General features: G+C 39.6%; 2 protein-coding genes and 1 long non-coding RNA gene across 3 annotated transcripts in view; 1 reads left to right on the top strand and 2 right to left on the bottom strand.

Annotated features, from left to right (window-relative positions):
* The window catches only part of rsf1b.1 (remodeling and spacing factor 1b, tandem duplicate 1), a 17,729-nt gene extending 16,641 nt beyond the window's left edge, over positions 1-1,088 (bottom strand). The window contains exon 1 of the mRNA XM_034889891.1: positions 917-1,088. Coding sequence (XP_034745782.1) covers positions 917-1,070 — 154 coding nt within the window. The 5' untranslated portion in view covers positions 1,071-1,088. The remainder of the gene's footprint in view (positions 1-916) is intronic.
* A 2,391-nt stretch (positions 1,089-3,479) lies between these two features.
* The window catches only part of LOC117955566 (F-BAR and double SH3 domains protein 2-like), a 28,109-nt gene continuing 16,894 nt past the window's right edge, over positions 3,480-14,694 (bottom strand). The window contains exons 10-20 of the mRNA XM_034890140.1: positions 13,780-13,875; positions 10,248-10,364; positions 8,952-9,047; positions 8,438-8,590; positions 8,156-8,290; positions 7,894-7,977; positions 7,575-7,758; positions 7,245-7,468; positions 5,875-6,085; positions 5,710-5,774; positions 3,480-5,096 (exon numbers count right to left, since the gene is read on the bottom strand). Of these exons, the coding sequence (XP_034746031.1) occupies positions 5,013-5,096; positions 5,710-5,774; positions 5,875-6,085; positions 7,245-7,468; positions 7,575-7,758; positions 7,894-7,977; positions 8,156-8,290; positions 8,438-8,590; positions 8,952-9,047; positions 10,248-10,364; positions 13,780-13,875 (1,449 nt within the window). The 3' untranslated portion in view covers positions 3,480-5,012. The remainder of the gene's footprint in view (positions 5,097-5,709; positions 5,775-5,874; positions 6,086-7,244; positions 7,469-7,574; positions 7,759-7,893; positions 7,978-8,155; positions 8,291-8,437; positions 8,591-8,951; positions 9,048-10,247; positions 10,365-13,779; positions 13,876-14,694) is intronic.
* The window catches only part of LOC117955567, a 17,032-nt gene continuing 11,831 nt past the window's right edge, over positions 9,494-14,694 (top strand). The window contains exons 1-2 of the long non-coding RNA XR_004659084.1: positions 9,494-9,700; positions 12,809-12,815. This is a non-coding gene — a long non-coding RNA (uncharacterized LOC117955567). The remainder of the gene's footprint in view (positions 9,701-12,808; positions 12,816-14,694) is intronic.

Genomic DNA, 14,694 nt, shown 5'->3' with positions numbered 1-14,694 from the left:
CAACCCTTAGTCATTACACGATACATTGAAACACACCCGGATTATTATCCCTGACCATTGCACATATTATACAAACTGTAAAAATTGGCACATCCCCTGACCAATATTTTATGTACACACTGCACTAAACCGTACAGTCTTCCTTCTTTCTCTCTCTTTAACATTTATTTTGTACATATTTTTATTTGGTACGTCTTTTTACATAATTTTCACTGTTATATATATTTGGTGTATTTATGTTATTGACTATAGCGATATTTATTGTTTAATGTGTTTATTGTATACACCAAGGCAAATTCCCTGCAAGTAAAAACTTATTTTGGTAATTCTAAGAGCCAAAAAGAAACTTATTTTGAAAGTTTTCAACGGAGTTTCTCGCCGTTACGGGTTGCTTGACAGAAGCTGGGCAAACCACTACATGGCAAAATATTTTAACTGTTAATAAAGTGCACAATTGCGTGCCCGTCACAGACGATGACATCTTCGCCGAATAATTATCAAAATCCTCGATGTGTTGCACGAATTATCGCCAGCTTTATTGCCTCATAAAAACTATTACCGCTACACCTTTCTGTCTGTTTTGTGTTACGAGTGTTGACGTTAGAGTAGCAGATAAAGGCTGCCTGGAGAAAAATTAAGCCCTATTCAAAAGCCAAAAAGTGAGAGAAAACCTCGACTGATTCGGTTGGCTCACACCTGAATAACCATTTCATTATGCACAGACACATTTTCCACTTCGAATAACAGCTCTGAGACGCAGTTAACTTATATTTAAGTAAACAAGAAGGTTAGAAAACCACACAATAACACAACCAGCTAACGTAGCTGCTAGCCTGCTAGCACGGTACCATCATCATTGATGCAATGGTTGAAGTCTCTCCTCCTCCGTTAGAAGCTGGGTGTTTTACTGCCATACCTGAGGATGTGTCCTGCAGATATCTCTCCAGCTGAGGAAAGGTGAGCTCCGGTAAATCCAACAACGCTCCGTACCGCTCCAGGAAAGAGCAAATCACGGCGTAATTTGGACACAAACCGGGGGAAGAACTCGCCGTTGCCGCCGAAGCAGCCATCTTTTCCACACCAGTGTCAAGCCAGCCGGAATAAAATATAGTACTTCCGGTGTTGACAAAATAAAGCGTCGTATGACTTTAAATCGTGTTTGAAATCAACTGAACATTTTAGCTATGGGCCGTTTGTATCACACAAAAAAAACTTTCTCTGATAAGTAAGCTCAATAAATACCCCACCCTATGTGAACGCATTGGTAATTTGACTCCGGTTTATCTTAATACATAAAAACTTGCAGCTAAAAACAAGGAAGCTAAATAAGTTAAACATAAACATTTTACTACTATGTACAGAGATACATATGTATACAAATTAATAGATATGAAAAAAAATAACGTTTGTAGACAGTAAGACAATAGTGCAAAAGGTGCTAAAAGAAATATGGGATGATTAATGTTACAACTATATAGACATATAGGTGGATATGACAGTAGCCTACGCATGCTTAGATTTACATATATATTTATAATGTGTATATTTGCTATATGCCTTTTGTATATTGCATATTATAATATCGATATATAGCAATTATATTTCCCATATTATACCGTAGGCTATATTAGTAGGCTATTCTGTAGTGGTACGCATACAAAAGGTGTACTTCTACACATTCCAGTAAAAAATATTACTATTATTAGTACTTTTAATTACACTACATTTATACTTTAGTACATAGATAAATAAAAAAATGTTTTAAACATATGCTCAACATAATATTTTTACAGATATAACTATCCAAAAACATATCAAGTAACTTTAACTCCACTTTGACCAACTTTAGGATTAAAATGTTGTTTCCCAGTTTATGCATTAGTAATTTTAATCCTATAATGTTTATTATCAAAAGTAAAAAGACTCATTGTTGGGACAGCTTTCTGCATTTAATGTTATTGAGTACATTTTGCTTAGGCCAATGTCTCTACTTATGTAACACTTCAAATGCTTAATAAGACTTATCTATGAAGGAATATGTTTTTACGCTGCAATATATTATACAAAGTTTGTTGCCAAAGTAAAAAAACAACCTTGTGTATTATACCTAGACGCGGTGTTGGCTTCCCTCCAGGGCGCCAGTGCACGGAGCAGCGGAGGTCCGCCGAGGTCTGCCGGATGGCGCGAAACGTGTTGTTTGACGTCATCCGGCGGCTCGCGCTCATCTCGACAAAGCTGTGCTGCTCCCAGAGACTGTATGTTAAATATTAACGGTCTATGCCTGCTCCGCTTTGCGGGGAAGCTCAGCGCACTGGCACCAAACATCCTTCATCTAAACACACTGCCTACGCAAAGATAACAGGGCTGGAGTTAAATCATTAAAATACCTCTATTGTACAGCACATGAGTAAATGTTACATCCCACCACTGCTCAAAGCGTCTGTATTATGTTTGTTGTGAGATAAGGCCAAAGAAGACATGGACGACCTGCTGCAAACAGCTTTAGACAAATACATCACATCTGTCACAGGTGACAGTTGTGAGATGAGCATCTGCATGCAATATTAAAGGATAATTTCGGTGTTTTTTTTCCAACTTGGACCCTATTTTTCCACGCATTATTGTTTAAGTAACTAATGTGGACAAAAATCTTTGAAATTGGTCTAATATTGAGTAATAACACTGTGACCGACAGCTAACTGTTCAGCTATGTAATCATATAGGGTAAATGTGCAAAGTGCTGTTTTTGACACACACGCCAACACACACCCAAGTCATGTTTGTTACATTTAAGCCATCTTTATTTCACATTTATTTGTACACAATAAATACAGTTAAACATCCACTGGTGTGTAAATATGATGCTCAGCAGCCTCTGCAGAGCTTCCATTGTAAAATGCGGGCAGTGTGTCACTGAATTTCAGATTCAGACTTAACATGGAGTCACGACCAGTAGCAAGTTAACAACTTCTCTATTGGGAAAAGAGAGTCTGACGACTTTACTTTTTTCTCTATCAATACAACAGGGTATATGCAAACTTCAAAAATAAGTTTGATGTCATTCAGATCTCAAGGAGATCAACGAGAACACAGCAACATGGCTGACAGATATCTCTTTAATTTGATCAAATTGAAATGAAGGTTTAATAGTTTTTTTTGTCCTAATTCTAAAAAGAAAAAAAGCTGTGCTATTATTTTACCAGATATCCATCTCCAAGCTCTCTGTAAACTATCAGTATTATAAAAACAATACGATCAAAAGGTCATATGTCAATCTCAATCAAAGTCACTACAATGGCTATTTAAGGCTAAATAACGCAAGAGCCGATAAAAGAAAAATATTCATACCAATATAGCTGGTAAACAAAACGTCAAACAAGAAATATTGAACAAAAAACGTAGCATCCACAATACTGAAAAGGAATAAGAAGACATCAAAAAGTGCTTCACTATGACAGAATAGAATTTTTTTTATTATTATCGGACAGCTAGCAGCTCAGGATGGTTTCCTCCTTAAAAATAAAGGCATGTTTAAACTGCACATTACCTCAGTGTAAACTGTCACCAACTGCAACCTTTTCTCAAACCACCAGCAACCTTTACTGGCTAACATTAGTGTCATAATATAATTTCTAGATTTTTATTTTCCAACACAAGTGAGAGAAAAAGTTAGACTATGTATATACGGCATTTCTCCCTTTAGGAATTTCTTAGCATTTGGTGCAAAGAAAACTCACATAAGAATTAGGATTTTAAAATGAATTACTAAAAAAAGGTAAAGGATTCATTATTTTGATTAGAACTTTTCTAGGAGATTCTCCCTACTGACATAACAATCACTTAACTATAATTGCCACTTTTCCCTTGTTTGTGTAACTGTGTAAAGTTACATGTGTTCGAGGAGAGGACCAGCCTCGTCCCTGCTGGTGTTTTTCAGACCAAGCGTGGAGACAACCAGACTTTTGGTTTTGTGTTGAAGCTTCATGCTATGATGTCCTGACGAAGTTTAACATTGTTGCATAGATGTAATCCAATTGTGAAAACTCTTGACAGCTCGTGAAAATAGGAGCGAAAGAGCCACACAGTAAGTGATATAGTAAGACATAACTGGTCGATATGGTTGAAATCCTTATTATTAATAACTTAATAATATCAATGATAATTTCAGACGTCAATAAACATATACATTGAAGAGTGCTGCAAGAAAAAACAAAAGATGTTTTCTCATAATTCCATCTTTGTGTTTCATTATTACAAGGTATTGATCAGTGGATCTGTTGTTGCAGGGGGTCGGTCGGTTGAAGGAATAGTCTGACATTTTGGGAAAGACGCTTATTAATTTACTTGCAGTGGGTTTGATGAGAAGATTCAGAGATATCACTAAAGCTACAGTTAGCTTAGCACAAAGACTGGAAACAGAGGGAAACAGCTAGCCAGGCTCTGTCCAAAAGGTATAGAAATCTGCAAGAAACTATTTAATGTGACGTCACATTCTCTATTAATTCACAGGTAGCTTTAGGCCCCAAACAGAAACATTATCTGCCAGTTCTCACTATATCAATTACTATGAGCAAAACACAAAAACAGAATTTAAAAACCAATACCAGGACTAATTTTTGAATTAATTATTAACAGCAGATATTCTGTCAGTTATCAATATATTTTGTCGGGACTGTAAAATGATTCATGTCAAGGTAGAAGATGTGGACATTATGGACTACAGGATGGACAATAAAAATGAAAACCATACCTGCCCTATTTTTCAAAGACAAACACTATTTATGGGAGTGTATGTAAAAGGAGTACAGTTAAGAAAAAGGCACAATATTCCCCCTACATCACACTGACCCTTTGAGGTGTTAAACGTTAAAGGCATCTCCGGGCCTCCAGGCATCTTCAGGGAGTTTAAGTTTCCTCGGGTTTCCTCTGGGAGTGTGTTTAGAACCATGAAATCCCGGCTGGTTTCAACAGAGACGTCAACACCGCCGTCAACACCAGGGTGCCAACCCCCTTCACACCAGCGTGATCTCCACCTCCTCCCTCCGCTTCACCTGCCCGCGAGGATGCTGCTTAGGGGGCGGAGGAGCAGGACGGACCTGGAAACATCCATCAATCAATGGCTCAAGTGAAATACAACAAATTATCATTAACATGTTACACAGGTTATCATTGCTGCCAAGGTCATGTTTTTGGCTCGGATTGTGGGTTTGTCAGCAGGATTACAGGAAAACCAATAGCTTGATTTTCATGAAACTTGGGCAAAGAGATTATTCCTATTTCTTTCCTATTTTCATTCATGCAAAGGTGGAAATGTTTATGCACTTCAGTCACACTGTAAATTGAGTATCTTTCAATTAAAGATCTTTTAACAAAAATAACATATATATATTCTGTGTGTGTGTGTGTGTGTGTATATATATATATATATATATATATATATATATATATATATATATATAAAAAAAAAATCACTTGAGGATATCACTAACAGTCAAGAACATGCAACAAATTGCAGATGTAAGACCAACACCATGTTCAATTTTTATGCTGGCTAAAACCAAATTATATATTTTTTAAACCATAAATGCACAATATTTGATGGAGTCTCAAATATGATAATTTGCAGGTTCTCTCTGTTTTACATATCTGTAAACTTTGGGGTTCGGACTGTTGGTTACCACACAAACCATTAATTGTGTGTTGACTCACTGGTCGAATGGTGCTGGAGCTGCTCTCTGGGTATTTGGGAGGTTGAGGGGAGCCTTGGGTTGGACCTAAGACAGCAGTGGACACAGATTAGTTACCTTTCATTTCACTGCCACTTAGACATGAAACTCACAAATTTAATAATACATACAAAATAGTGAATCTTACTCTGAAAAGGGCTTTTGTGGGGCGCTGGTGGTGGCCTGTGATGTCCGTTGTGATAGGACGGTGGTCGGCCAATGGGAGAAGCTGTTGCGCTGCAGGGACTTGACAAAGGTGATGACATGGTGGGTGTCTGAAGGGGGCTGCTGTGGAGAGGTCCCTGCTGGAAGGGACTACGAGGGGATTGGTCGCACTGGGCCAAAGGGGAGGGGGACGCCTTGAAAACAGCAAGCAAAAATATTAATTTAAACAGGGACAATGTGTGATAGTAAAAATGGTAACAAACACTGGCCTTGCTTGGCTAACCAAACGCAAAGAGCTACATCTCTAATAGGGCTGCAGCTATTGATTCTTTCAGTAATCGATTGTTCTACCGATTATTCCATCGACTAACTTACTCAGAAAAGAACTAGTAAACAGCAATAGTAAATATATTTACAATTGCTGTTTACTAAAAAAGTGGAAACCTGTCACACACACACACACACACACACACACACACACACACACACACACACACACACACACACACACACACACACACACACACACACACACACACACACACACACACACACACACACACACACACACACACACACACACACACACACACACACACACACACACACACACACACACACACACAAAAGACAGGTTTCAACATTTTTTTTTATAGCCAAATTCCAGACCCTTAATAATTGGGGTGGCCCAAATGTTAACCTTTTTTACCCGTTCTTGCCTCCGGCTCTTTGCACTGAATATGCAAAAGAGCTGTTCACTAAGCCGAGGATAAATGTGACAGTTCAAAGCTTACATGAGGTCCATTCAACTAGACTGTTCAGGGGGTCACATCTTCAGAAGCCTACTGAGTGAGGAAAAAGAATAAATAATGCAGACAGCACCGGCATGGTCCGGTGACGTCATTCGCATGCATATTAAGTAGCCATGCTGGGGGGAGGGGCTGGTTTGTCTCCAGCAGCAGCTAAGTTTCCAAAGATTAGTAGCAAACTAAAAACAGGTGTACCACAAACTGACAGCTTGTATTCAACTACAGAGTTGCATGCTGTAGTTGTGTGAAATGGCGAATCTGTGCCGTCAGTCTTGTGTCCAAAGAAGCATCAGCCTGTTGTGCGCTAGTAATAATCCTCCGTGCTTAAACAGTGAGCCATACACTGTTAGTTACATTGATTTAACAAAGCATCGAGGGAATTCTTTTTGCTTCAATGATTTTTGTCATCGAATTATCCAAGCTATTTGAGGAATCGTTTCCGCCCTAATCTTTTATCTTTAAATTTAGCCAAGTGACAGCCATGTTCATCAGTCAAATACCTCACTTTTTTAACTCATTTTTAAGTATGTGAGCATCAACATACCTGTGCATTGACATCTTTTTTTCCATCTCCATTCTCGCTGGCGCCGGCGAGATCCTCCACCAGAACTGCAGGGAAGACGCCAACGACACCATTAAACTCTCCCTCCCAGAAACCGTCATCCTCATGGGTCTCTCTGCTCAGGATGCGGATGATGGCCCCTTCTGGAAATGACAGCTCGTCATCCGTTTGTCCTGCGTAGTCGTACAGGGCCTTCGCAAATGACACTGCACACAGATAAGGACAGGTTGAGAAATCCCTGACCTAAACATAGCAGGAAATAGACAAAAATATTGGCTGAATGGGCATTGATTTAGCGAAGATATCCCTCACCACTGGAGTCTCCGTTAACTGAGCCAGTTGGTAGTTCGGTTTCAGGTTCGGTAGAGTTACTGGAGGAATGGGATCGAGCATCCAGGGCGGCAAGAGCCTGCAACATACTCAGCAGACTGTTGGAGGAAGGAAGCTGCAGGTATTTCTCCGGGACGTAGCCAACCAGTCCACTGCGATTTCTGGCCTGGAAATACAGAAAATATAAAGTCTTGGTGGGAAATCCATAATAAACCTAAAATTACTACACAAATGATTTGCGCTGAAATCTGTAGCAACAAATTGAACAATGTAGCTCAAATGTGTGTATATATAAAAGTACCTTGACCCAGTCCTCCATGTCTCCATCATCAATAACCTCCAAGATTTCCTGCTCCTCAATGGTCAGTTCATCTGGCTGCGACGCCTGGAAACATGAAAATAGATTGATAAGTGACATTAGTCACTGGATTATGTGCAACTGAACACTATGTAAGTTGATAGTTTATTCAAATATTATTCACAAGTATGTGCTGTAATAACAGCAGGTCCACAAAGCCAAAAAAATTGCACACAAAAAGCAGCAGTTTGTATTCTGCTTGTACCTTGTAGGAGTAGAGTACTTTGCAGGTGAGAGGATAGTTTTTCAAGGTGCTGGAAGGGCTGGAGCTGCTGTCGTCTAACACTTCACCACTGTCCTCCATCTCTTCCTCATCCTCTCGCTCCAAATCTGATGTCCCCTGCATGAATATGGCAGACATTAGACTTAATTACACTGAATAATCTGCACTCTTATGGCTACAACAAATGTCAGTAAACCTGACAACTATGGAGACAATTGAATAAGAAAAATACAATGTTTTGCATTGTGCATTTGTGGGTCTTACAGAGAGTGAAGGATCATGGGTACTGAGATTGTTCCAGCGTTCATTCTCCAGCTCCTCCATCACCTGGTTCATGGCACTCTTCAGCCACGTTTCAACAGCAACACCCGCCTGCCTCAACAAGTCCAGACGGGCCTCTGCTTTCACTTTTACTGTCTGACAAAATAGAAGAAAAAAAAAATAAACAAACTGGGAAAGTTATTGGGAAACTGATCAGAAGAGCGGTCTAAAATACTTAAGTAGGGCATGGCCTTATATACTTCAAGAAAAGAGAGCAAATTCTCACACTTTGAAAAAGCACTTAAAAGATTAATCAAGTAACAAATTAGCTGCAGAATAATGTTTGTCATTTGACTTCTCCTCTTCATTGTATGAATACAACAATGACCTGTGGTACAGCAGAATTAGACCCTAATGACTGTCATTTCATCTTTTTAACCAGTAGGGGGAGTAGTGGGTCCATGTTCAATAACAGAACACTGAGAAAACAGAAATTCGAAGGCAGACATGCACTTACCTCTGCTCTCCGAAGACTCTGCCTGGCCACCTCCATCTTGGTCTCCAGCTCACTGTTTTGCTCTGACGATACCTGCGTCCCATAATTCTCGAGGGCCTAAAAACAAATCAAAGAGAAACATTTCAACAACTAACATTTCAACAACAATCATCCAAAATGTATTAAAAAAAAAAAAAAATAGGAAAGAAACTACCAAAACAAAGTCATTAATTGAAGACATTAGATTGAGCTTCATTGTAGAGAGAGAGATTTATTAACTGGTTTGATCCTGGTTTCCTGGAAATAACATCCCTGATAAGGTTGGCAATCATTTATCTTCACTGATTGACTTTCAGAAAAAGGGTATACCGTGAGGTGATGATGATGCAGTCTCTTGATTTGTATTGCTTCATCATGATACGGACCTACATTTTAGCTTTACAGTAAAGGCCACATTCCAGTTCAGTGGAATAAGATAGCTGCTGCGTGTCGGCTCTGTGCTCCGCCGTCCTTCAATACCCAGCAGGTCCGGATTTGTTGCGCAACGGCCGTGGCCATGACTGACTGTGGAGCTCTACGGCATCTGGCAAAAACAGAAGCTTTGCGTATCTGCTCCAGAGGGCTGCGGATCGCCGGAGCTGGGATGGAGTCAGAACGCAGCCGTACCGTAGTCAGTGAAAATACACACATTGACTTTAATGGAAACCTAATGACTCCGCCGCCGTTCCAGAGCGGATCCGCAGACGTTCCGCAACTTGTGGAAATTAGGAGTCACACGCCACTTTAGGTTGGCTGGTCCTCTCCAACTTCTCTCATCACAAATAAACGTCCTACAATGCGGATTCAAAATCATGGAAAAAAAGACACTCGCTATAACTTCAGAACAATCAGGTTTTAGTTTTCTTCAGTATCAAAGCAATCCAGTGATAGTTGTTGATATGTTGGATTCTTCGAGTTACTCCAGTATGAAGTACCTGACCATCACTGTTCTGCAAAAGCTCATGTTTTCTCTGCTCTTGCGTTCCACAGCTTTTTCGAGCATTTAAAACCATGGCTTTTACAATGGTCAAAAATCTCAACCATCCTTGTCATTTGGATGTAGTTTTCTTAACAGTACAATCCTCCCTGTAAAATGGAGTGACAGCAAATGTCCCCACATTACTAGGATCCAAACTAAATGTGATTAACAGCGTAAAAAGGGGAACCTTTGTGAATAAAAGTGCATGTTAAGTGATCACATCGTGTAGGAGGATATGGTGACAGGATCTCCTTCCTGCCTTGAACATCATCTCTTCATCAGTTTGATCATGTTCTCACCCTCTGAGTGTGGATGATGCTTTTGTATTCTCGGGCCACACGGCTCGCCCATTTCCGTGCCTCTTTATCCAGACTATGCTCCTCTGATGTTCCACTCTCCTTCTGCAGCTGCATCACCTACAAATACACAGAGAGAGAATAGAGATGCTGTACAGTATATTGAAATGCTGATATATGATGGCTGTTATTAACCTATTATAAATCAGCTACTAAAGCTGTTGTCAATAAATACTATACACATAGCTTTAAAAGCTTTCAAGGGAGACAATGTTTTTATTTTTTAATACGACAACAACAAAAAAGTCAAGGTTTCTCTGCACAATGAGGTTGTTTGCCTAAATAATACACCCTTTCCTGCAAATTACCTTACATGGAAACAATACATTGTTTCCAAAATAGAAAATCTTGATTAATGCAATGACCCACCACAACACCTTCAAGAGGACCTCGCGAATTCCCAAATTCCACTAAGAGAATTACCAGTGTAAGTTATGTTTACCACTCCAGTTATGTCAATGTGGCAACTTCCACTTTTTATTATGTTATTTAAATCTCATGGGCCTAGTTTTAAACAAATCCTCTGTAGAAAAGACTTACACAAGAGCGGAGCTGGATAAGAGCATTTCTCCTTGCGCCACCCCTGTTCATTCAGGTTAATTCTTCAGGGTGCATTTACGTCGTACATCCAGGAAACTTGTTCACCTTACATTTATGTATGAACCCCAAATCCAAACAGCTCTCAATTATGTAAACAGATATTTACTGTTGATGCTTATCTGTAAATGTTCCGTAATAACACTTTACTGTAGCTTCACACACACACACACACACATTTTTAATGTCACTTCGCACCATCTTCCTCACAAAAAAATCCACAAGGCACATTGCCAAAAGCTTTTTAAGGGGGATAACCTAAAGGTGGATTTGTATTTCAGCATTAAGGGTTTACATTTTAAGATAGGCACAATACGGCTTATTAACCTAGGATATTCTTGTGGCGTTATCAACAGGTGTAATCCAACAAGTATCTTTCATCAAGCATAAATCTGCTAGCCTGCGGAGGAAGTCGGCAGGCTCAGGTTTTATTTGTTCTGGAAGAAACCATTTATGTCACTAAATACATGATGTCATTTTTGGCTTGTGCACCCTCACGCCAGGGAAACTGTGGCCTGTATAAACCTAGCTTAGTAAAGAGAAGCGTTGTTGTGACAATTTTGAAAAACAACCGAGATGGCTGCAGCTGATGCATAACTTTCTGTTGAAATACTATTTTCAAATTCTGTTGGTAAAATTTGCAACACTTGTTCACAGACATTTTGATACTACACATTGATGCATAAGGTAGGATAGTCTCCTATAACGGTGGACAGAGACTGCGTTTCATTTGAATGTATCTGATTCGACATTTATTTTGTTTAGGAACAAAACAAATCCCTAAAATTTGAGGTTTACACATGAAAACTTTACATATGACAACAGCAGCGTGTGTATGGAGGGAAAAGGCATGGATCAGTGCACTCTGATGAGGCCCACTCACAATGCCTCCTTTTCACAGATGGGCCGTTCACAGGGCCCGTCCAGCCTCCTGCCCCTCCCTCCAGTTCAGATCTATTCCTTACCGGATCCCTCTGTCTGGTGCAAGTGGTATAGGGCGAGGGAGGGAGCGAGGGAAGGCTCTCCACCACTAATGTTTTCTTTAGGAACAGGCTGCTGCTTGTTTGACTTCCAATAAAAACAACGCCAGCATTTGCAGTTTGAACAAATTGTCCACTGTTGTCCAGTGGTAGCAGAAGACCAGTGCAAAGGAGGACTGGACTAGTATGGCTAGGAAAGAAGTCAGAGTGTGACATGGACTGCAGTCATTACATTCATGTGCCACAGCCTCCATTAGATCTCTAGCAGATTTGCACAGCAGAGTTGTCCTAAAACAGAGTTGGAGTTGAGATTTATGCTGATATTTAATGTTTTATAGAGGACAACAAATGCTATACCTGACCAGTATGGGTGGAAAACGGAGACAATGTGGACTTAAACAGGTGTGCAAAGGCACAGTGTAGAACATACTGCATTTGAAATTGTGCCTGTGACTCAGGTGAGATTCGTTGTTGTAAAAAACTTCACAAAACTTTTATAGTCCCAAGTCTTTAATTAGACTTTAATTAGACTTGAGCTGAGTTTAATTAATGTAAGTTGGAGAACCGATTTAGATAAGGCCAGTGCAGCAATGTTGACTATGTTGTTACTGGTAGGAAATAATGAAACACAAACCAGCATGTCCAGGATCTTAAGTAATAGATCAATTCCTTTGAAGGCCTATCAGACACCAAAACACTCAACAAGCGTTTACAGTAACATGACATGAGGAAGTATTCTACTAATCTTGAAAGTAAGCACAGTATGTCGGTCATGTAAATATGCACTTGCATATGTTTCATTGGCCATGGCAGCACTTTGTTAAATGAAGATGAGCTGAGTTCAACCTTAATGCCAGACGACCAGGTGTATCTTTTCAGCCGCTCTCTGTGTTGATGACAAAGCAGCTAATGTTGGTCTGCACGAAGCTTAACAGTATATGAGCCACCTCCAATTATTTAATATGACTGTAATAAAAGTCTTGTTAATGATTCAAATACAAGCAAATACAGTATGTTTACAACGGATCAAAGTTCATTTCCTGCATGAGGTCATTATTGGTTGTTAAAGGGTTGCTCTGCTTGGTGAGTCTATATGAGTTAGTCTATATCCATCAATACTGGAAAATAAACAAAGTTTTTGTATGTACTACAAGTCAGTTAAAGGCTCAGTTCCAAATGCAGGAAGATATGTTAATTTTCTAATAAAACATGTATTTTGCTTTATATTTGTTTGTGTTTGTCTGGTGTTGGACCCCACGACGAGTAGTCTTCACTGCCGTGATGACTAATAGCGATCTTTAATAAACAATACAGAATGTTTAAGGCATTTTTCTGTTTGCTAGAAGACAGAATTGAAAAGGAAGCATCTTCACATGCTCGGTCTCTATAAAGTCAGTCAGATTCATCCTTCAGGGATGATGAACATCTTCACCAAATGTTGTGCCAATCCATGCAGTAGATGTCAAGATATTCACTTGATAAGTAAAAACTTTGACCTTCTGGTGTCACTCAAGGAAAAGTTAGGGGATCACCAAAGACCAAAGCATTCATTCCTCAGGAACGTCTGTTTTCAGTGTCATTGCCATCCATCTGATAAATGTTGAGATATTTCTGACTCTGGAACAAAGTTGCTGAACAACCTACATGTGACAACGGTTCCAAACCAGGTTTGGAAGCCACCTGCTAAAACGGCTTGACCCACTCAGCCATGAGGATGTTCCATGGACTACTTGTTCCACTTGAAGCGGTTTTGAAACATAGCTTAAACCAATTAAACTATCATATATTGACGTTCTAACCAATTGCACCACTGACCCAACTCATCTAAGCTGTTTTAACTTTACTGGGGGTTGGGACCCTCCAAAAGGGTTGCACATTAATAAATAATCAGGATTTACCGTATCAAAGTCGCTGGGCTGGTACAAGAAGTCCGGGGCTTGCTGGAACATGAGGTTCTTCTGTACAAACTGCTGCTGGTGGAACTCCTGCAGAACCTACATATATGTGTGTTGTAGGGGATAATATAAAATACATGTTTAGGGTTTTACAGTTTCATTAAACATTTGTAATGCGACATTATCTGTAAAATTTGAGATCACTAGATTCATCAGCCTCCAGAAGTTTAGCATGTATTTAGTTTTCCCAGATTTGCTTATGCTGCACAGTGAAACACTGTGTCTTGACACCATGTTTAGACCAAAGAAACAACATAATAAGTATCAAACATATTCTTTAGCACTTCATCAAGTCAAATCTAAATGTCACTTTACACAAAGCCCACATATGTTGTTTCAGGGAAGTTGTGTTGACACAGGAACCATCTGCGCTGAAATGAAAACCACAGAACTTGCTGCTTCCCTCTCTAATGACTTGTTCATATTCTGGCCTGAGCAGAAACAAAATGCCAATCTGGCTACAGAGAGGCAAGACGAAACCTGAACAAACCAAACTAAAAGAGGCCAACGACAGCTCAAGAGCATGTAACCGAGCAGCGCCAAGGTAACTCAAACCTTCCAATTATTTAGCAGGTGGTAGAGCAGTGGATTTCAGCTCTTCCAAGGAAACTGAAGGTTAGAAATGTCCAAACCCCACTATAAGGGTCCGTTTCAGGGATGATCTTGGTATAATGTTATAGATAGGCATAAGCTAAAAAAAGTAGATCCTTTTTTTTTTTTTAACTCTACAGTGTTTTATCCCCACCTCTGCCTACTTGTGTTGAAGTTGCTCTTCCTTATGACAGCTACACTCACCGGCCACTTTATTAGGTACACCTGTCCAACTGCTCGTTAACACTTAATTTCTAAGCAGCCAAT

Source organism: Etheostoma cragini, chromosome 13 (assembly GCF_013103735.1).
Source record: "Etheostoma cragini isolate CJK2018 chromosome 13, CSU_Ecrag_1.0, whole genome shotgun sequence".
Taxonomy (NCBI): domain Eukaryota; kingdom Metazoa; phylum Chordata; class Actinopteri; order Perciformes; family Percidae; genus Etheostoma; species Etheostoma cragini.
Note: the sequence above shows the minus strand (reverse complement) of the source record. Positions and strands in the feature narration are given on the sequence as shown.